General features: G+C 53.1%; 3 protein-coding genes and 1 pseudogene across 4 annotated transcripts; 3 read left to right on the forward strand and 1 right to left on the reverse strand.

The window, feature by feature from the left end:
- The first annotated feature begins 345 nt into the window (after positions 1–345).
- Positions 346–1,501, forward strand: LOC120708426 (annotated as a pseudogene).
- Positions 1,502–5,764: 4,263 nt separating this feature from the next.
- On the forward strand, positions 5,765–7,877 carry LOC120708427 (F-box protein At5g46170-like). 2 transcript variants are annotated; one of them, XM_039993667.1, is made up of 2 exons: positions 5,765–6,163; positions 6,471–7,877. In XM_039993667.1, the coding sequence occupies exon 2, from the start codon at positions 6,609–6,611 to the stop codon at positions 7,668–7,670; it is 1,062 nt and encodes a 353-aa protein (XP_039849601.1). In that variant the 5' UTR covers positions 5,765–6,163; positions 6,471–6,608; the 3' UTR covers positions 7,671–7,877. The 2 variants fall into 2 exon arrangements, with proteins under 2 accessions (XP_039849601.1, XP_039849600.1); XM_039993666.1 differs by having other exon boundaries at positions 5,776–6,163; positions 6,464–7,877.
- Positions 7,878–13,570: 5,693 nt separating this feature from the next.
- LOC120708429 (thaumatin-like protein) lies at positions 13,571–14,528 on the forward strand. Its single transcript, XM_039993668.1, has one exon. It carries the CDS (start codon positions 13,642–13,644, stop codon positions 14,038–14,040), a length of 399 nt encoding a protein of 132 aa, XP_039849602.1. The 5' UTR covers positions 13,571–13,641; the 3' UTR covers positions 14,041–14,528.
- Positions 14,529–20,217: 5,689 nt separating this feature from the next.
- LOC120708430 (protein RETICULATA-RELATED 3, chloroplastic-like) lies at positions 20,218–21,610 on the reverse strand. Its single transcript, XM_039993669.1, has one exon. It carries the CDS (start codon positions 21,608–21,610, stop codon positions 20,576–20,578), a length of 1,035 nt encoding a protein of 344 aa, XP_039849603.1. The 3' UTR covers positions 20,218–20,575.
- Between the last annotated feature and the right edge of the window lie 537 nt (positions 21,611–22,147).

Here is a 22,147-nt window from a genome sequence, read left to right on the forward strand (position 1 = left end):
TGGGAGTAGGCCGTTGCTCATTTCGAAGGGTTTGTCCGGGGCTTTGTGCTCTCTCGTTTTCCTTGTTTTCTTGACTGTGAGCTAATACATTTCCTTTTTCCAAAATAAGGAGCGATTTAGTTTTTTGCTATTTGGGGGCTCTAATTCTGTTTGGAAGCAGCCAAAGCAAGGCATCCTCTCAGAATTCTCTCAAAAAACACGGCATGCTTCAATTTTGTTTTTCAAAAATCCGATTCGCACCGAGGATAATGAAGTAGTATTTATTGTAGGAGTACAGGATTCACACCATTCATCAGTGTTCAATACTCGATACGGCTTTTAAAATCCTGCGCGCGGTTTCTGCAGATTGATTCGGACGAGCGCCTCGAGGAGCAGCCCATGATGCACGGGAATGGGCACGGCCGCGTCCACCCGGCGGCGTCCGCTCCGACTTCTCTGGCGAGATGAACCAGTCCGTGTCCGCGCCGTCCTCCGACCCATCCTCCAGCCCGCTCTACAGCTTCCACTTCGAGAAGCCCGTCCCGCAGCAGCAGCAGCCGGCGGCGGCGGCGGCGCAGCCCGGCACGTACGTGGTGCAGGTGCCCAAGGACAAGGTCTTCCGCGTCCCGCCGCCCGAGAACGCGCGCCTCTTCGAGCACTACACCCGCCGCGCCAAGCACCGCAGCCGCTGCTCCTGCGTCCGCGCCTGCACGTGCCTGCTCGCCGCGGCCGTCGCGCTCGCCGTCCTCCTCGCCGCGGCCGCCGGCGTCGTGTACCTGGTCCTCAGGCCCAGGCGGCCGTCGTACACCGTCCAGGCGCTCGCCGTGTCCGGCCTCGCCGGCGTGGGCAACGCCTCCGCGGCGCCGGCCGCGTTCTCGCCGGGGTTCGACGCGACCGTGCGCGCCGACAACCCCAACGGCAAGATCGGCGTGCACTACGAGGGCGGCAGGAGCCGCGTCTCCGTGTCGTACGACGGCGTGCCCCTGGCCGACGGCGCGTGGCCGGCGTTCTACCAGGGGCCCCGGAACGTGACGGTGTTCGTGGCGAAGGCCAAGGGGTCCGGGATACGGTTCTCGCGGGGCGTGCGCGGGCAGATGGCCGCGGCGGAGCGGCTCCGGTCGGTGCCGTTCGACGTGGACGTCGAGGTGCCCGTGCGGCTGCAGGTCGGTGGGGTCAAGACGTGGGCCGTGCCGGCGCGGGCGCGCTGCACCGTGGCGGTCGACAGGCTCGCTGCCGACGCCAAGGTGGTGTCCAGCTCGTGCGACGTCAAGGTGCGCCTCCTGTCCTGGAGGAACTGAACTGAGCAAGTAACAAGTGGCTTTGTCATCTGTGCATCGGAATGGCATTTTCTGGCCTGTCCGGGATATATTTTGCTCCTCGTTTGTAAAGTTGGCTAGCTCGAGTAATGCGGATCATAATATATCAATATCGTGCATCCTGCGCAATTGTCTGTTTGAGCTGTTGTTGGTTGGCTCCTCTTAACAATGCTGTTAAAAACAGGGCATCGCATGAACTTGTTTCCTGTGTGTACTGCTGCAGTCCTACCTACTGCATTTTTTTTCTCGAATACGCAGGAGAACTGCACATCATTGTATTAGGAGGAGAATAAAAGTTTGTTTACAACTCGCAGAACTCACGGAACACATGAGCCACTAATCTAGCGCTAAGAAGGTGACAAAACCCTATAGGGCCAACCTTCGACAGACTACTCGCACTTAAAATAACCCAAACGACATGCGCTCAATGGGCGGCAGCACGGCACATCACTCAGCAGTGATGCCCATGGCCGAGGAGCTGCGAAGCGCTGGCAGGAGGTCTCTCATGGCCTCGAAATGGCTGGCGTCGAGCTTCTCCTTGTACAACTGCGTGTAGCCTTTCTTAGAGTCTGAGTTCGGCGCGGCCACCTCTGGGATGACACTAAAGCGGCGCATCAGCATCACCTTCGCGCGCTTGAAGGAAGCGGCGCTGGCCAAAGGATGGTTTGCCAAGCGCTCGCTGCGCTTCGGCAGCCCGAGTTGGCCTTGCCGAGGAGGGATGGGAGCTCTCTTAGGGCCTGTTTGGCTCCAGGACTTTTTCCAAAAGTCCCTATCACATCAAAAGAAATCTTACTATTTTATATTATTAAATAAAATCTGTTTATAAATGTTTTTTGACAGCTGAGTGTTTTTTCGCGAGACGAATCTAATGAGCCTAATTAATCGATGATTGGCTACAGTGATGCTACAGTAACCATTCGCTAATCATAGATTAAGATACATCATTAGATTCGTCTCGCAGTTTAGCCCCAGAGTTCTGCAGTTAGTTTTATAATTAATATTTATTTAATACTTCTAAATACTAAAAAGTCCCTAGGACTTTTTTGAAGTCCCTCAATCTAAACACCCCCTTAGTCTTGCTACGTACTGCATCTGAGCATACTCTGATGTAACCTCTCATGGATTCACGCTTCACGGTGACCTTGTCACTGACAAACTTGAACATTGTCCGCTACTGCACCTGACCCCAAGTGTGTGATCGACAAGCATATTCAGTGCAGAGGCACAACCAACGTATGAGACAAAAAACCGGAGTTTCCGGAAGAAGACGGAGTTCAGAGCTGAGCGTGGCCAAACGATCAGGTAGACCTGCTAGGTAAACGCTGAAACAGTGAAAACATTTTTCTTTCATGTAAAATTCCGAAAATTTTCAAAGGCGCATCTCGACAAATCAGTGTAGTACAGTGGCATGTGCCAGGCCAGACTGCCTGCTGGTCAGTTAATTGCCGTAATATCCGGGCAACTGATAATAGTGTCGCCCACGTCGTGGCCGGCTGATGGTGAAATATTGCGATCTTTGCTACAGTAGCATAGTATTTTTTCCCCCTTTCTTTTTTGGAAGAGAACTTGTACGCTGAACTCTGAGACGACAGTGGTGCGCCTCCATGAACTCGAAGCAGATGCTGGGCCGAATCACAACGACACGAGATATGGCCTCCCGCGTGGAAACTTCGACTAGCAAAGATTTAACAAGACTCAACGGCCCAGACACGAGAAAAAGAAGGGAAAAAAAGACTAGACCTATGTTAACTAGCGAGCGGTGGTAACGAGCTGCCAACGGTCTAGTCATCCCGTCGTCAGAAACTGATGGAGCGCTCCGGGTAGTTCCACACTCCACTCCATAGTCCATACACCGTGCATCATTATCCCAACACGGTCAACAGGCTGACGCGGAGCGTAATTGGCATCGAAGCAAACAAAAAAGCAGATAGATCAGTTCGGATAAGCGAGCTCCCGTACCGGGCTTGGCTGTTCGCGGCGCGTCCACCTTGTCAGCGTGTGGCGCGAGACGGGCGAGGCGTCCTGATTAGATTCGCTGTAGGCGGGCGAGGCGGCGCCATCCGAGCAATCCTGGCGCGCCTGGCCTCGGATCACCACCCGGCCGTGCCCCACGCGGTTGCGTTCGGAATAGGGCCGGGGCGGCGCCGCAGCATGCGCGGCGAGCGAGAGCGGGGCCGGACGGGCAGGCAGTGTTATAGATTTTCATTATTGGAAATAAAAAATTATCGGGGGTCATGAATAAATAAGATAATAAATAGAATATACCGGAAACATCGGATCAAATTAAAAAAATTTCAAATTGGTTTTAAAAAATTCATAGAATTTGGCTTGAAACTATTTCTAAGCTATTAAACATCACTTGTTCACATATAAAAATAAGAATAAAACACTACGAGTGTGGAATTGTCGCGTGAATGAATTTGATCCATATGTGTAGAAGCAGAATAATTAGAAAATTTTGACCGATATTCAATTTTATCGGGCCCTAGAGATAGAAAGGGAGATATTGGAAATTCAGTGAATATCGGGATAAAGAAACCTGGTAACAGCGGTCGTGTTCGGCGATCATCGCCGGGCCACCGTGCCGGGCGGGCGGATCTGGAATTCAGGGTCGATCCTTTTCCGGCGTGTTCGCTCGCGGCGGCCGGCATGAGCGCCAAGCCCAGGAGCCTAACGATTCTGATCTGGACGCCGGTCGGATGGCTGGCGGGACCGCGCGCGACGGGGAGTGACCGAGCGCGGCACGAGATCATTGCGCCGATGACCCTAATCCGAGCTACAGCCAGATTGTCCGCCGATGGGACTGCTCGCCTGGATCCTTACGGGCCTCTATGATTGCCCAGCTTGCATCTTCGCTCGAACACGAACCCAAACGTGCTTGTCGCTCCGCTGGTTTCGCGTGTGGCGCTGCGTCCGGCCCCGCCGGCAAGGGTCAGGACCGCACGGTACGGGGACGCCGGGAGCCACCAGAGTTGCGGCGCCACGGCTTCGGCAGTTGGCGCTGTCTGGACGGGAAGGAGAGGGGGAGCATCTCCTGCCCGCCGCGCCCTGCCAGTCCCGGGCCGGAGAAACGCCGCCTGCTTCTCCGGCTTGCTGCCGCCGTCGGCTTCGTTCTAGCGCGGGTGACTGACGCGACGGCCCTTGGACGCGGAAGGAGATAGCCTCGGCGCCGCCGCGCCGCCGAGTGGTGGTTCACTTGCTCCCGGGCGTGGTTCCTCGTCAGTCGTCACGGGCATCTGCCGACCTCGACTCTACCAGGCGCCTGGGCAAAAGCTATCTGACCGCGACGCCCCAATCGGATAGCACGGCTGGGGATTGGAGTATTCTCTTGAGCAGCAGCAACAACATCATGCGTGGTCACGTACAGGAAAGAGACAAACCTACCGTGGATTTTTGAGGAACCCCGTTGATCTTCTCGCTGCTCCGGCCATTCCCTCCTGGCGCTCTGACTCGTGGTTGTTGCGGCGAATTTTTCCAGGTCTCATCCGTGGTGATGGGAGCTAGGATTTTTAAAATCACGGTCATTGGCTGTTAACGTCGGAGCAGTTATTTTCCTGTCTATAAAACAGTGATCGTGTGCTTTTACTCTTCAGACTCCAATTGCGGTGGTGACTCTATAACTAGGGTGTCGGAGCAAAGCATGGCTACGGATTCTTCAGATACTACCATATACGCAAATCCTGTGGCACGGCATGGTAAAAAGGATTATGTATCCTTTAGCGAGACATCGCGCGTCGTCACGTACAGCAAAGCATGGCTATGTGAGGAGCTCTTGTCGATTGCTTGGTGGCTGTGGCCATTCCTGGCGCTCGGACTCATGGTTATTGCTGCGATTTTGTCCAGGTCTCAACCGTGATGATGTGAGCTGGAGTACTTTAACTCACGATCATTCGCTGTTAACGTCAGAGTCCTCGTGTTTTCAAGTCTAAATAAATATATAGTCCAACTCACGATACAGTACATGTTTTAATTAAGAAGGAAGACGAAATGACCAACTTATCCTTAATTATATCTCGCTACAGTGTAGTTGTACTAGCACTCTGCATGGGAAAATGTTAACTAAAAACATGATTAATGCGAGTAAGACTGGAAAATGCAAAGGAAATTGCCTGAATATTGTAGGGCAAGTATACTTTGAAAATCGTAAAAAAGGATAAAACGATTTGCGTAGCTTTACATCATGACGATTTTCGTAGGACTGTAAATATTGTGAATTGTCGTACAGGGCCCTCCAGAAGATTTTTTAATTTAAAATAAAAAAAGGATTGGGTGCACAAAACAAATAGGAAAATTGGCCATCTGCCGCGCGCGCGTGACTAACCCGGTCACCGCACCGGGTTCCGTTCTTCCCAACTTTCCCCTATCCCCGTAACGTCGTCACGGGGCCGCCACGCCGTCGCGGAGGAGCACCAACGAATCACCTCGCCGTGGCGGGGCCCGCGCTTTACCTCCTCCGAGAATCCTACCACTCCTCCGCCGGTATTAAAGCCGCGGCGAGCGGCCGGCCGGCACGCTTCTCCTCGCACTAAACTAGAGAAACCGTCGTCCCGGCGGAAACCCAAGAGCGAAAAAAAATTTCCCCGCAGCTCCGTTCCTCCCCCTCCTCTCGCGCGAATTCGTCGCCCGGTCTCCCGAATCGCAGCGTCATCTCAGATCGCTGGGCGTCGAAGCTGAGCTTTCAGACGGTTTCGGAGCCCGAAGGCGCCGATTTCTTGGCCGTTGCCGGGGTGGTCTCCGGCGTGCCTGCGGTTACCGGCTCTGCGGGGCTGGATCCGGCTGGGCTCCGGCGACAGGACCGGGTTCTTGGATCAGGGCCATTACTTCGGACTCTCGAGGTGTCCGTAGCCGCGCTCGTGGTGAACTTTGAGGTACTGCCTGTCTTCTTCTTGGATTAGTTTGACTCATGTGCCGAGTCATAGTTAATTCTCTCTCCAGTTTGATGGCCTGTGGTCGTTTCTAAGCATTGTTTACTGTTTAGAAGTACTAGTACACTGCCTGGCGATTTTAATGATATAATTTTTCAGCTTCTGATATGATGCTGCTTTGCTTAGTTCAGTTCGTTTCGTGTTATGCATCAAATTTGTGTGATGCATGTTACTCTGTGCAGTTAAGCTCGCTCTCCCCTGTCGAGTTAGTTGTTTACTGTAGTGTTGATTCGTTTGTTTCAGGAAACAGATTGAATTAGAAGACCTGAAGATTTCGCTAGTTCAGACCAGTTTCGAAGACCTGAAGAAAGATTCAGCTCGTTCTTAGCTGTTTCAGAGTTCTTCAGTCAGTCGAAGAAGCAAGCAGGGTCGACTTTTGAATCGGGCAATGCATACCAAGGCTCGAATCCACGCTGACCCGGTCCAGGAGTTTGACCGGTTCGACTGCCTGCCGGATTCACTCGTGCTGCTGATCCTGAACAAGCTCGAGGACATGCGTTCGCTCGGGCGCTGCTCCGCGGTGTCCAAGCGGTTCAGTGGCCTGGTTCCCCTTGTGCACGACGTCTGCGTCAAGATCGACCGCGTCCTGACTGTGGATGGAGACTCCGAAGCTGCTCTGAACCTGTCGTCGCCCAAGCCCCAGAACATCCTCTCACATTTGTTCAAGCTGATGCTGTTCGCGATCACCAAGCCCTTCCATGACATGGGCGGCAACCCAAACGGCGCCGGGCGGCCACTGTTCACCCAGCATTCGCCTGCGCAGGTGCTGAGGAGCTTCTCCCATGTTCGCAACCTTCGCGTGGAGCTGCCATCTGGGGACGTCGGCGTCGAGGAGGGGGTTCTGCTGAAGTGGCGGGCGGAGTACAGCAGCACGCTTCAGAGTTGCGTGATCCTGGGCGGCACCCTTGTCAGCCGCGACGCCGGCGGCGCCGATCACGAGCCGTCTCCGGATGACAGTGGAACCATGCCCGAATCCTTCTACACCAACGGCGGGCTGAAGCTCCGTGTGGTGTGGACCATCAGCTGCCTGATCGCCGCTTCGACGAGGCACTACCTCCTCCGGTCGATCGTCGAGGAGCACCCGACGCTGAGAAGCCTGGTCCTGGCGGACGCCGACGGGCAGGGCGCGCTGCGCATGGGGGCGGAGCAGCTGAGGGATTTCAGGGAGCGCCCGGTGGCGGCCTCGGCGTGCTCCAACAGGACGCAGGTCCCCGCGTGCAACATCAAGCTGAGGTACGCGCCGTGCCTGGAGCTCCCTGGCGGCTCGGCGCTGCTGGGCGCGACCTTGCTCGTCATCAAGCCCGCCGGCGACGGGAGCGGCGGCGGCGGCCGTGGCGATCGGAAGGAAGCTGATGCTTTTGTGTCCGGCGCGTTCGATGGGCCCCTGAGGTTTGCTGTGAAGGCACTGATGAAGAGGCGCACGTATCTTCTGGAGATGAACGGGTTCTAGAGGTCCTGAGGGCTTCAGAGACATGTTGCTTTCCGGGGGGTGCTTGTGACTTGTGATTGGTATAGGCTCTCTGATCTTTGTACAGTAGTAGTAGTGTAGTACTAGTATCATCTTAGCGTATGAATATGTTATAGTATTTGTCTTAGAGCAACTTTAATGGAGTGACTAAATTTGAGTGACTAAAATTCATTTTAGTCACCCACTTTTCAAATTTAATCACTCAAAATATAATGTCTACTCCAGCAGCATCGACTAAATAGATTAAAAAATGATGTGCCTTAATTTTGGTAGCCTAAATAGAGGATAACCAAATTGAGGGGGTGAGAGAGAAAATTTAGTCATCTCTTTATTTTAGTTACCCAAATAGAGGTCCTGCTGGAGATGAAAATTTGAGCAAAATGATTAAAATGTGAGTTTAGTGCCCTGTTGGAGTTGCTCTTAAGCCCTCCATAGAGAATCGAGATGTTTTGTTGTGCGCGGTGGCATGGCAGCACACCGTCTGTGCCTACCGAGAACACGTGATTAGCATGAAGTAACTAGAAACTCTGGCGCGGCCTTGCCGCGCCCTAATGAATTGGGCCAGTCTGGCCACCTTTTCATGGAATATACAATTCAGAGAGATCTTCTGTTGCACTTTTTAAGATTACTTTTGTAGCATCCACAAGATTATTAAAAAAATTTGAAATAAAATGCAAGGTGAAGTTGAGTGGTCAATTTTTTAAGAGAAAACATGATTTTAGTATTTGATGACCAAAGAGAGAGAGATGAAACAGTAGTAAAATTGATGAGTTATGAACTGATAAGATAAGCATAGTCACTCATCTGAGAATGAAAAGGTGGGAATTGATCGCCTCTAGGGGCTATTTACAGCAAAACATCCACCTTTTTTCAACTTACGAATATATAATTTCTTTTTGCTAGTTTTCTCAAAACATGTGCCTGGGGAAAGTGCATCTCCATTAGGATTTGAGGTTATGTTAATAAAGTTGGCTAAATTAAAAATATCTTGTTTACTTGGTTTCCTTTATGAATGTAAAATTCTTGAACATAGAGAATTAGATAGTCAAATTAAAGTACATGGAGAAGGACATATTAAGAAAATAAATTACAGACATTTTTTTTAAAAAAAAGGTAAATCCTTGTACAAAAAAGGTAAAAAAAAGGGCAAAAATCAATCAACATCCGTGGAAAGTACTCATGGAGATTGAGATTTTTTTGACATCATGGAGATTGAGATTGGTGTTGATTGTTGAGGATTGTCACTCGAGCGTGAAACACGGTAGGACTCAATCCACACTCATTGCATTGATCAGTGGTACATTTATACATGTACAAGATGGCAAGGCTGCTAACAGACTTCCTAGCATGCCGCGCCGATGATAGCTGATGACAGGGAAAGGGATGGTGTAGCGGTACTTCGCCGCAGGAGTCAGAGCTGGGGCTCCGCGCTCGCCTCGGCCTGCAGCCTCTGCGCCTCCCGTAGCTCCGCCTCCGCCGCCCCGTCGCCCGCGGCCGCCGCAATGTGCGGCTCGATGTCATCCAGCGGTGCGTCCTATGCCTGCACTACCGCCGCCATATCAGGAACACGGCGTGCGGCGTCGGAAGTGGGGCAAGTGGGAACATGGAATACAAAACCGCTCGATTATCGATGAAATTTATTATTAGCGATGCTAGCTGAAAATATAAATCGACTGGAATTTCGATGGATTTCAATAAAAAATTCAAAAATTTAAAAAAATTCATAAAAAGTGGAGAACTTATTTTTATAAAAAAATAGACCTTCTCTTGATTCCAGAGTATTGTCACATGTTGAAAGCAATACTCTTTGAAAGCAACAATTTAAAAAAATCGATGATGCTGCAGCTGGGAGCGAGGGAGCTGTGATCGTGGTGTCGATAATCGAGGTAAATCATTGATTATCGATTTGTATCGGATGATTTTCAGTTCAGGTCCGCTTCTTTTGTATGGGATGACCCTTACTTTAGGACAGCTTTCATGAAGACCCAAAAATATGGTCAGATTGGTGAATTACAGGTATGTATGTACCTATATTACAATTTTATCATTATGTGTTTCCCTCTTATTTGAGTTCATTTCAATATTTAGGAATATTATTATAGATATCACACGTACCAGCAAGAAGAGACCGAAGAATGATTAAATTGATATACCGAATGACTTCATGTATGGACTATGTGCTTGCTAGTTTGTATATGGCTTGTATACACTATGTACTCTTGTTTTATATGCACTATAAGGTTTGTATGAACTATGCACTCTTTTGTTTATGTGAACTATGAAATTTGTATGGACTATGCACTCGTTTGTTTATATGGACTATGCATTTCGTGGTTTGTATACATGTGCAAATTCATGTGCTTTATGCAATTTTATGGGCAAAATATGTAAACATGTTTATTTCTTAGGCAATTCCATATGCAAAATTGTGCATATATGTGTAATTTATCTAATATAATACAATACATAACTTAAAAAATTAAATGCTATCAAATTTTTATATTTTTCCCACTGCCAAAATATATTTTTAGTAGGCGAAGCGATAAATCGTTCGGTTTGCATCGATTATCGACGATAAATTGTCGATTTTCGTTTTTTTGAATTTGGATCTTTTACCGATCGGTTTTGGCGATTTTTCACCAATTTTTAATCGATTATTGTTACCGGAGCTCACTGATAAATGCTGTATCGCCGGTAATGTAATCCCTTGAGTGGGAATAGCCGGGCACCAAGGTCCGCGTCTGGCTCGACAGCTTCAACTCCGCCAAGGCCAAAGCGACGTGCCTGCGCGGCCCGCAGGACGCGCAGCCCAACTTCGCGGGGTCCACGGGCGGGCTGTCCCGCCAGCACCGACCCGGCCGACATCCGTGCCGCCGCCGCGGGGAGCCGGCGCTCGTCGCCACCGAACCGCCTCGACCTGGCCGTGGGCGGCGACCGCCATCTCTCTCATCGCCTCCTCCGGCTCATCCGCAACGCCGCCGGGGCGGACAGCAGAGCCGCGTCGGAATCGTCGTCGTTGGCGAGGAGGCGTTCAGCTGCTCCTCGGTGAGCGCATCCCCGGAGATGGCGAGGTACCGCCGGCCGTCTCCTCACGTTGCTCGCGCGGAGACCTGACGCCGAAGGGCATGGACGTCGTCCCCAATGGCCAATGAGGTCGTGCATGCCAGTGGCGGCGCATGGGGTATGCCCCTGTATGCCTAGTCATACCTAAGATTTAGGGGGAAATACTAGTATGTATTCATAGATATATACTACTCCTTCCGTCTTACAAAGAGTGTAGTTTTAGAAAATTTCAGACACATTACTCATTCAATGAAATGATTTTGTTACCCCTAATTACTTCTACCAATTGTGATAGAAAACCGTGTTATTTATTTGGTTTTTCATATCCTCAATGCATGCATACACATTGGAACTAGAAAAATAATATATACTAAATATTTGATTGGCACTACGTTTTTCTATGCAATGCTTTTTTGATACTTGGTATTGCGTTTTAATTAGATGGATCTTATGACAAGCTCAAACTACACTATTTGTGGGACAACATTTGAAAGCCAAAAACTACACTTATTTTGGGACGGAGGGAGTATTATATACAAACTTATGGTCCCATTTCAACAAAGTCCAACAAAAAAGCCCAAAATACAAAAGAATCGCTCTCTCTCTGCTTGAGGCTCGCCCCCGTCCCCCTGGCTTCATATCCGCCCCCAATGCGCCTCCGACCCTCGGCTCTCGGCCCTTGGCCCTTGGCCTATCCCCAGACCGGCGTCCGGCAGTTCGTCTCCCACCTCCCGACCTCCCCATCTCGGCAACGGCAACTCCGACAGTGGCAAACCGCAGCCGCCTCGCCGCCCTAGTGCCAACGCCCCAGCACCAGCACGAAGGAGGCCGCCACTTGTTATTATTATGGATTTGTTATGGCCGGTATAACTTAATCGTTTATTATATTGTGTATAACTTCGATTTTTTTGCTTCGGTTTTTTTTATATTTGGCATACCCAGCCGCAAATTCCTGACTCCGCCATTGGTGCCTGCGGCCACGGAACCCACCGCGGCCTGGACGGCGGCTGCGGGGGCGGGCGGGCGGGCGGCGGTCTATGGAGGCCAGGCACACCTTGAGGCGCAGCGCGGAGCCGAGGAGCCGGACGGGCGCGGCCTGCGTGGCGGCGGGCGCGCTGTCGGAGCCGCGTTCTTGGACGCCTCGTGAGCGGTCCGCAGCCGAGAGTGCTGGTCCCGCAGCGTGGGCGCGTGGCCATCTCGGCCTTGGCCTCTTCTGCGGAGCTTTGGGTCGTCGCTGCCGACGGATGAGGCAAGCGCGCCGCTCGGCCAAGTGTTGCTAACGAAGCAAGGAATTGACGATCTTTCCCAGCATCTGTTGGCGAAGCAGGGTACTTTAATACAGGTGGAGACGAGCAAATGCAGGCTGCACGCGCGAAAGCATCTGCTGCTCTCGTGAAGGGTCGAGAAGCTGGGGCCAGATCAACGGCTGAAGCATGTGCAGCTTGAGATCGGACAGACCAGAATAAGAGGCGACGTGGCCCATTCTTTGCTCGAAAATCTCACCGCAATTAGGTCTTTAGAGATGTGTGTTTCCCGTTCCTAATTGAAGGCGCCGAAGGAGGATGATCGGAGACACCCTTCCGCGCGGGGTCGTGGGCCGGTTTTCTCTCTCTTTTCCCTCATGGCCCAGGCCCATTCTTCACTCAGTACTCAGTAGTGAATTCGGCCTCATGGAGAGGCCCTAGAGATGGCGTTCGTGAAAAAAACGAGGGCAAGCCATGGGAAATACTATCCATCGTATTATGTTCGTCTGAAATTCAATTTGTTGCCCATCCCAAAATTTGTTTGATGGTTCCAGTGGCGAAAGAAATGTTCCATAAGAAAAGAAAAGGCTTTATTCGGACCTTTATGTAGTGAGTGCGTCAAGACTTGTTCCCATCGCATTTGCGACATATAACCTACACTACACATGGGCACGGATAGTTTTGTTGAGGTGAAGGTGAAAAATTAAATAAGAACAAAAAATGGATCTTAGTGTGTACGAAAAAATGAGCGGAGTTGCATATGTGATCTTGTTGGGCCAAGTTTTTTTGGGCCGCAGCTATGCAAGCAAATAGGTCTCGGCCCATATGGGCAGCCTTAAAGCCCGGGTCTCTTCGTCTCTCTCCTAGACACTACATGCACGTTCGCGGCCTTCTCTTGCAGTGGCAGACTTGCAGTCTCGCTCGCTTCCCTTCCTTGACCGTTGAATGAATCGGCACATGCATGGAAATCAGCATGTGCCCGTCGGAATTCTCCAGCTGCGAGAAGAAAGCAGAGCCGGTGTCCGGCAAGCTTGACGGCGTACGTGGCTACCTTCCGCGGCCGCGCACCTCGATCCCGCCGGGTCTCGCGGCGCCGCCGGCGACACGCGGCCCCGCGTACCCTGTAGGAGTACGAAGGGCTCATGGACCTGGTCACCTGGACAAACTCGAACCATACATGTTCTGGTCGCCCGCGTACGTCTCCGAAAGTTTTCATCCATGCGGTACTGCCGCCCCGCCCTGACACGTTGATCTGGCCGTGCTCGCCGGCCGACCTTGACATGGTCTCTCCCGCGCCGCTGGAGCCTTGGATCGGAAGAACTGTACTGTGCATACATTTCTACACACCCCGCTGTGCGTCGTCGAGATACGCGTATGGTTTAGGATACACTCATACACACCTGCTGACCCTGACCTAACGTTTTGGTACAGCTCATCCACCCCCATGCCAAACACGAACGCATAATCTTGTGGAAATTTTGTTACGAATTTTCCACACGCAACCGCACCATGGCACGATACCGACCTGCGCCATGCACCTATAAGTACCCAGCAAACCCCTCCATACTTGCTCACAGCGCGCACACACATCTGGGCACCATCGGAGTGGACTGCTGGTGCGCACGGACACGGCTAGGGAATCAGCGATGGCGTCTCCGGCGAGGTCCTCTCTTCTCCTCCTCGCCGCCGTCGCCCTCGCGGCGGCCAGCACGGCGGACGCGATCACCTTCAACGTCATCAACCGCTGCAGGGACACGCTGTGGCCGGCGGCGCTCCCGGGCGGCGGCGCGCGGCTGGACCCTGGCCGGACGTGGACCGTGGAGGTGCCGGCGGGCACGTCGAGCGCGCGGATGTGGGCGCGCACGGGCTGCGACTTCGACGGCGCCGGCCGCGGCTCGTGCGAGACGGGCGACTGCGGCGGCGCGCTGGAGTGCACCGTGTCCGGGCGGCCCCCCGCGACGCTGGCCGAGTACACGCTGGGCGACCCGGACTACATCGACGTCTCCCTCGTCGACGGCTTCAACGTGCCCATGTCCTTCCAGTGAGGCGGCAGGGGCCCCAGCTGCGCCGCCGACGTCAACGCGCGCTGCCTCGCCGAGCTCAAGGTGCCGGGGGGATGCGCCAGCGCGTGCGAGAAGTTCGGCGGCGACACCTACTGCTGCCGGGGCCCGTACACGGACAAGTGCCCGCCGACCGACTACTCCAGGTTCTTCAAGGGGCTGTGCCCGGACGCCTACAGCTACGCCAAGGACGACCAGACCAGCACCTTCAACTGCCCGCAGGGCGCCAACTACGACATCGTGTTATGCCCTTGAGGAGATCAGGAGATCCATCGACAGCATCGCTACTGTAAAAATAATTATACAGGAGGGTTTTACCACGCATATATAGAAGATATGATCCATGAATAAGGCCGGCTTAGTTACTTACTACGTATTATATTGGCCATCATTTTACATGTTTGAACGCTTGTATATGAATAAAGGGAAAATTTGCAAAAACTACCTTATATCATTTTGATTTTGAAATTTCTCATACTGTTGCACACATAATGTTCATCAAAGGAAAACCATGTACATGTACTGTACTTCTTGGTACCTGTATATACCTGCCTAAAAATACTAAGGGGACGTCCTAGAGAAGAAGCTTGCGGTATTCATCCAACTATCTAATAGCACGTGATGATGGCTTTGTCGAACGCCGTGGACATGAAGTGCGGCCCCGGCGTGGCCGGCGCTAGCTCCACCGGCACCCTAAGCGGGCACGTCACGTCCAGCCTCTTGCTCCCGCCTGCGTGCACCGGCCAGTACTTGAACGCCCCGGTGAGCCGCAGCTCCAACTCGACCACGCCGGCGACGCTCTCCCTCGCGAATCCCGCCGCCGCGTCGCCGCCCATCTCTAGTCCCCGCAGCGGCGACGCCGCCCGCATGGGGAACTCTTCCGTGTATTTCGGGTCCATGCTCCTGCCGGCGTCCGCCAGCCGCTCGCCTGCCAAGTGCCGCCCCGCGAACAGGAGCTTGGCGTCGAGCGGCGCGGCGTGCTCGGCGTGCATGGCCCAGTTGCGGTTGCGCAGGGCGACGGTGAAGGACAGATCGTACGCGAGCGCCGTGCCGTTGGCGCCGGCGAGGGCGAGGCGCGACACCGACGCGTCCTTCACGGTGGCGCGGACGGGGCGGACGACGCCGAAGGCCGGGACGAGCACGCAGATGAGCACCACCGCGATGAACAAGCCGCAGATGCTGCAGGCGAAGTCTGCGGCACAGAGGCAGCAGCCGCCGAGGCAGCCGAAGCAGGATTTCACAATGCAGCAGAGACACCAGGAACAGGAAACGTCGTCGTCGTCCATGAGGCCGACCAATCTGCCAACGCCGGCGGTGAGGGCGTGAGGCTGTCTGGCTCGGCGCGACGACCAAGAAAAGTAGATAGATCGAGAAGTACTGGCGCTCAAGCTGGAGAGATTGCTTCGATTTCGTGCATTCGGCCCGTCTAGTTTTACAGCCCAAAAAACAGAGTCCTGGTAGTCTTTCGAACCCTTTGGTCTCTCATCTCAACCTCGGATCCGGTCCTCCACAGCCAAACCAAATCGAAACACAGAACACAGTGCAGATTGCTTGGGTGTATTTGGATGGGCCAGATCTCAGCCCAATCCATATACGGTGCAGGAAACTCAACCAAAGTATCAGCCAGCCCATGTGGATGGGTGAAGATTCAGCCAATGCAAAACAGGAGCTTCAAGTTGGATTTCTAGCCCACTCAAAAAAAAAAAGAGAGTTGGGTTTCTAGCTAGCACGGCGTATGAAAATTCATGATGATCATCAAAATGTAAAATATCCTAGAAATTAGTTCTTTTGCTAAGGGAGCATCTATCTGTCACTAGACGTTCGGGATCCCCTCAATATTTCTGAAAACTGGGAATAATATTCAAAATCTAGTTTAACAAAGTTTGACTTGTCAACTGTTATTGAAACTTATACTTCTAAAAAAATTAAAAATTGGTAACAACTCTTTTGTGGGTTTTTGATAATTAGCTGTCTCTTTCGTGTCCTATAAGAATCCCAGAAGCTAAAAGAAAGAACATTTTCAAAATGGCAATGAAATTAGTCCTGGGCATAGAACCTGATATCACTAAAATAGTCTTCACATATTAGACCGGAAAAGGTGAACGTGACAGAAAATTCATGAACAATTGGGAGAGGGAAACAACAGAAAAATCCCCTTTCTATCTATCTATATGCTATCCTCTACTGTACAAGCAATGATAAACGCAAGTCTCTAACGTAGCAAAACGAAAACAAAAACTAAAATAACAGAAAATCCCTCCATACACTTGACAAGTGCAGAGAATGCATTCCGATTTGCTCACAGATCGTGACCTACTCCAGCTAATTCTGTATCGGGTTGGACCTGCTCGGCGTCTGCTTCTTCAGGTTCTCGGACACCTGGGCGCCAGGAGTCTTGTTCGCCGCGGCCGCCACTGCGTGGAACACCTGTCGCCGTGCTCTCTCCGAGCTGACGTGTACACTCTGCAAGAGCTTCCTTGATTGGATCCTCTCCTTTGAGACCACGACACCAGACGACGTCAGGATGCAATGCAGAAGCAGCAAGGCGGAGAGGAAGGAGGCGCAGACGGTGATAGCTCTCATGGCTGTGTGCTGGCGCTTTGGCAGAGGGGGGGTAGGTAGAAGCTACTGGTGAGTTGATGATGGGATCAACTGAGAAGCGAGGATCAGGAACTCAAAGCCGCTGCTCTTATAAAAGCTTCCATGCGAGTACAGTCAGCACCAAGAGATATTGGAGATCCGACCTCAGGAGCTCCCATGATTGTGTTTGATTTAGCATGTGATGGCCGCGTACCAGCGGTTCTGTACCAACTCGCATTTTTATCTTTTGCGTGAGTGCCCATTCGGCGATTGTGGGCGGCACATGGAGCCACATATAGATTGCATCCACTATAAGTTTTTTCCACTGTTTTTTAAATCATTTTTTGTGTGTAATAAAGCCTTATTTTAGCAGAAGTTTCCTAGTTTATCAAACATGAGTTTCTTGAATGTTAACTACTCTTAATGTGAGTGTTGACATCAAGTGCAGTCTTAGTTAGGCCTAGGCATTCGGTTCTATCCGAACCGATCGGTTCGGTTCTTCAGTTCTCGAACAAGTTTGGTTTGGTTCGGTTCGGTTCTTTTCAGGACAAAGAACCGATAAATTTCGGGTTCGGTTCCGGTTAAAACCGATGGAACCGAACTTCGTTGAGGAGGAAAAAATCTCTCGGAGCTTGCCAGCGACGGGCATCGCTGCGCGCTGCCGGCGGCTTGCCTGCAGGGGACGGCCGCGCCGCCGCCGCCGCCTGGACTGCTGAGGACCGCGGGCGCCATGCTGTGCTCCTGGCCTGCCGGGAGGCGCAACACCCCCGCAGCCTAGCCTGCGTGCTCCGCTGGACGCCGCCGGGGAGGGCGGGGGCCGCGTCGGTGTCGGGGAGCGGCCGCGACGGCGATGGGGAGGGGTCGCGGCCGGGGAGGGCGAGGCGGAGGCTCGGGACAGGGAGGGGCTGCGGCGGTGGCCGGGAAGGTGCCTCAGCGGCGGCCGAGGAGGGCGTGGAGGGGCTGACACGGCGGCGGCACAGCGGCGCTTGGCCGGAGGCGGCCGTGGGGGTGGGGGACTAAGGGTTGGGGATCGCCGAGTTGGGGGTTGAGGGGCGGTAGTGACTAGTGGGCTTGGTGGGTAGTTTGGACTTTGGGTTGGAGTGGTGTAATAAAGCTAGGGTTTTGTTTGGGCCTTGGGCCACCTAATAGCTTTATGAGCTGAATATATGATGTGCTCGGTTCTTCGGCTAACCGGTTTAGGAACTGAACCGAACCGAATACTTTGGTTCCTGAATTCTCGGTTTCAGATTGGTTCGGCTCCGATTCTCAATTTTTTCGATTCGGTTCTCGGTTCTAGGTTTTTCGTGCCCAGGGCGACTCTTAGTCTTTATTTCCCGTCAACTTGCAGAGCATGCAACGCTGATGCACTTTCAGGGAAATGTTTTTTCTTGAAATATTGGAGGACAGCGGCCCATCACAATGCATTCGCCTTTTTTGCTCCTCATTGCTGTGGTCCTTCCTACCTACAATCATCCAATCGCAGAATCACAACAAAGCTGCTTTACGAGTCAGTGGCTCTAGAATTTTTAAAAAAATAATCAGCAGTTTAGTAAGAGAAACCACCCAAGGTCTTTCAAAAAAGAGGGACAAGAGAAAACAGCCAATGTGCCTGACGCTCAGTCCCTCTGATCATGTGACTGGAGGATTAATTGGCATCAAATCTGGTGTGATAACAAAAACAAGAGTGAAACCTCCACATGCCACGCCCACATGACAGATCCATTTCAAGATCTCAAAGGCCCAAAGCCTTTGGACTCACCTGTTTGACCACGCTAATCATTCATCTCCTCAGTGCCTCCTCGTCCTTGAAAGTTGAACCTACCCTTGTCTCTTTGCAAAAAAAAAAAAAAATCTAGCATTCCCTGACGAGTGCGGCACATGGCACAATGGGTTTGACCGACGCGACTTGAACTGTCCACACCCCTCAGAGCCGTGCAGCGGCTCCGACCTCCGAGCCTGTAACATGCACGGCGCCGTGGTTGCGATGTCCACTGTAACATGCACGCGACGCGTGTGCGATTCCACAGGGGGCAGTGGGGCACGAGTCGTGATCGGGCTGGGCGTCATGGCGTGGCGTGGCTGGACTCCGGAGCGGCGCGCCGGCGACCCAAATGGTAACAAGAGCGGGCGGCGGAATTCCTGCCCGGCATCCCCGTCTCCGAACGGCACATTTGGCCGCGCCCGCGCCGCGGGGAACGCGCCGAACGGCTGGATTCGGCACGGAACCTGCAGCTTGCTTGTCTCCCGTGGCTACTCCAGCCGGGCGACCATTCCAAGGCATCTGAAAGTTGCTTTGGCAGCTACAGGCAGACGACGGGGACGTGGGACCGTCCGTAGGCGCAGGTAAGTGGCGGCGGCGGCGGAGGCGTGACGGAGACGACGAGTCTCCGCAGCGGCGGCGCCAGCGCCGAACCGCCGTGCTCGGCGTGCGACCATGCCATGGAGACTCGGGGCTCGGCGTGCTTCCCGTGCCCCCCGTCCCGGTTCAGGTCGCGCGTCGATGTACGCCAGGCGCAAACGCCACAGCGGCACGGCGCACGGGTCGTGTGACATGGACGTCGTCGTGTCTGCCGTCTTTTTCACGGAGGGCTCGCCTCACAGGCCGCACGTCTGTCCTCTGTAGAATTGCGATCCGAGCAAGCACAAGACGTCAAGTGCGACCGGTCGAAACTTTGAGAGCGCTGGACCTGGAAGGAATTGCTGGAGGTCGCTGTCTACCAACAAAAAAGGGCCGGGGGCATCCGCATTCGGGACCGGAACAGCGTCGCTACAAACTATAAAATCCCTATTGGTCCAGTGGATCAAAGCCAAGGCCCGAGAGGGACCACAATAATAGTAGAAAATATGCGGATATGCCCAAGCTGGATATTCGAATTAATCAGAAATGAATATGTTAAGCTATTGTTCATAACCTTTGTTCCGAAAATAACAAAAAAATGAATAAGCACAGCTAACATGGTAACAACAGACTTACCAGGACCGTAAACAACAGACAAACGAACTATCTTGCACAACACAAACACAAGTCGGATTGAAAGGTATGCATGACCAACAGGGAGCATTCTCAAGCTTTGATTCTACCGACGTTTACAAGTCTGAGAGCAATGGCTACAGAGCCACAGAAACAAGCAATACGAGGTCCTGTATTTAAAATTTTTTGGAGAAAGGTAAAGGCTTCTGATTAGCACTAGAAAAATATATGTCCAGCCAACAACTAATACATACTAGCATTGCTTCCATGACCATTGGAGTTTCAGGTCTACTTCCACTGGCTTTTACAACTTTGAATCCTCGATTCAATTTGCAATGCCAAGGATGACAATGTGCCAATGAGCAAACAATTATACACTCAATCGAGTTAAAACCCGCAAATCTTTTCCCACTTGATCTTTAAGCATTAGAATCGATTTTTACATGAACACAACTACAAAGAAATGTACCGAAATGTAGTTCCAACAAACATCTTAGATTTTGGCATATCACAGCCATTGCCAAAGCAGCAGAACAAAGCACATCAGATTTTGATGTCTATTCAACAAAGGAATTGGTTTCCAACAATTGAACAGAAGTTACAGGCACTGGTTTGGTTACATGAAGAAACTAGACATCATCAAGTTCTTATATTTTGGGTCATGAATCCACTCGTCTTTACATCATAGGATCATTAAGGATCATAGATTGCATGCAGATCAAACAACTTCAGGTATGGCAAGCAGGCTACCCATTGAGTCAAAGATCAAATGGACAAGAGAGAAAAACTTTATTCTAAGATCAACTAAGCATGTCATCACCACAAACAGATTGAAGAAAATGTTTTGAGCCTCACTCCTTATTCCAACCCACTTATCATCTACAGGTTTCATGGCCTATTCCAAGAAGCCGCAAACGAAGCTCAGGCGCAGAGCATACATGCATCCACTTGCACCCTCCTCTACCCGCTTTACTTACCCTCTGCGTCCTTTGCCTCATTGATGGCATCTGCGGCGGCATTGCCCACAGCTATCAACCGTTCCTTCTCTTCTGCAGCCGTCGCTGGCTTATCTGATCTTTGCGATCCAGTCAACCTGGCAAGCAACACGAAGGACATGCCACCAAGCACGTTGTTGATGCAGCGGAGAGCAACGATGGACACCTTGAACACTGGCGCCGGCGCTACCTTGCCGAGCAGGTACTCGACCCCGTTCAGAGTCTGGTAACGCAGGTTGCTGCTGACGCCCATGTGGATCGCCCAGGTGGCCGCGTTGAGCAGCGTGGGCGGCGGCTTGTTGGGAGTCTCGAACTCCGGGTCCATGCGCTTCCGCATGGCGATGAGCCCGTTGGAGAGCGCGGTGCCGGCGAGCCCGGCCGCGAACCCGACCATCGCGAAGGTCGCGCCCTTGGACACGAGGGTGGCGACGCGGGAGCCGAGCGAGTAGGCGCCGGGCTCGAACATGTGGCTGGGGAGCGCGGCGGCGGCGGACGAGGCGGCGGCGGCGACGCTGGCGGTGGGCGCGAGGAGGTACATGAGGACGAAGTTGAGGATGGATCCGACGACGAGGGTGGAGAAGACGAAGTCGAGCTCGTTGAGGCCGAAGTTGGGGCGGGAGGCCATGTCGCCGAGCACGCAGGCGGTGACGCCGACGATCTCCTCCATGAGCACCTTGAACGGGAACTGCGGGTCCGCGGCGACGCGGGCGGCCCAGCCGGCCAGGAAGACGCCGAGGATGCCCCCGCGGCGGCCGTTGCCGCCGCCGGAGTCCGCGGCGTCGCCAGATCCGCCGCCGCCGTACGAGCGCGGGGGCGGGGGCAGCCTGCCTCCCGGGCCGGACGGCGACGGGGATCGGAGGCGGAGGAGCGACGCCGCGGAGGAGGAAGAGGGGGAAAGCGGCGCGAAGGAGAGATTCGCGGTGGGGCCGGCGCGGTGGGGCGCGATGCGCGGGGAGGAGTCGAGGTGGGCCGGGAGGAACTTGGTGGCGGCGAAGGCCGTGGAGGCCATGGCGCGATCTGGTGGTGGTGGGCGGGAGGGGATCGCGCGCGTCCTCTGCCGCGCGTGCGAGACGGCGGCGGCGGCAGCGGCGCGGTGCGGGAGGTGGCTTGGTAGTGCGGGACGGCCTCGGATGGGGGGAGGGTTTTGGGGGTTGGTGTAGTGAAGTCGTGAGGGGGTGGGTCCTCCGGGTCTGGTGAGAGGGGGAAGGAGTTGGTGGTGGCCTGGTGGGGACTTGCACCAAGTGCGCCCTGGCCCCGCAGGCCTCCCACGTGGGCTCGGGCGACCACCTGTCCACCTACACGCCTGCCGCGAGATCGCTGCTGGTGCAACCTGGCGCTTGGCCGAACAGTACGCGGAACTGGGAGCATCTTGGGTCGCCGGCTTCATTCCCTGTATTTTTCGAAAACGGCTGGGTTCCGATACTGTCAGAAGATATTGTTTGGATGAAAAAATGTCACGGGATAGTTTATTAGTCTTTTCCGGTTTTGGCCTGCAAGACCATCGCATGATTAGTAATGATTGAGGTAGGGGGGTTTCTTGTAAGAT

The sequence above is a fragment of the Panicum virgatum genome, chromosome 5K (genome assembly GCF_016808335.1).
Source record: "Panicum virgatum strain AP13 chromosome 5K, P.virgatum_v5, whole genome shotgun sequence".
NCBI classification, from domain to species: Eukaryota; Viridiplantae; Streptophyta; class Magnoliopsida; order Poales; family Poaceae; genus Panicum; species Panicum virgatum.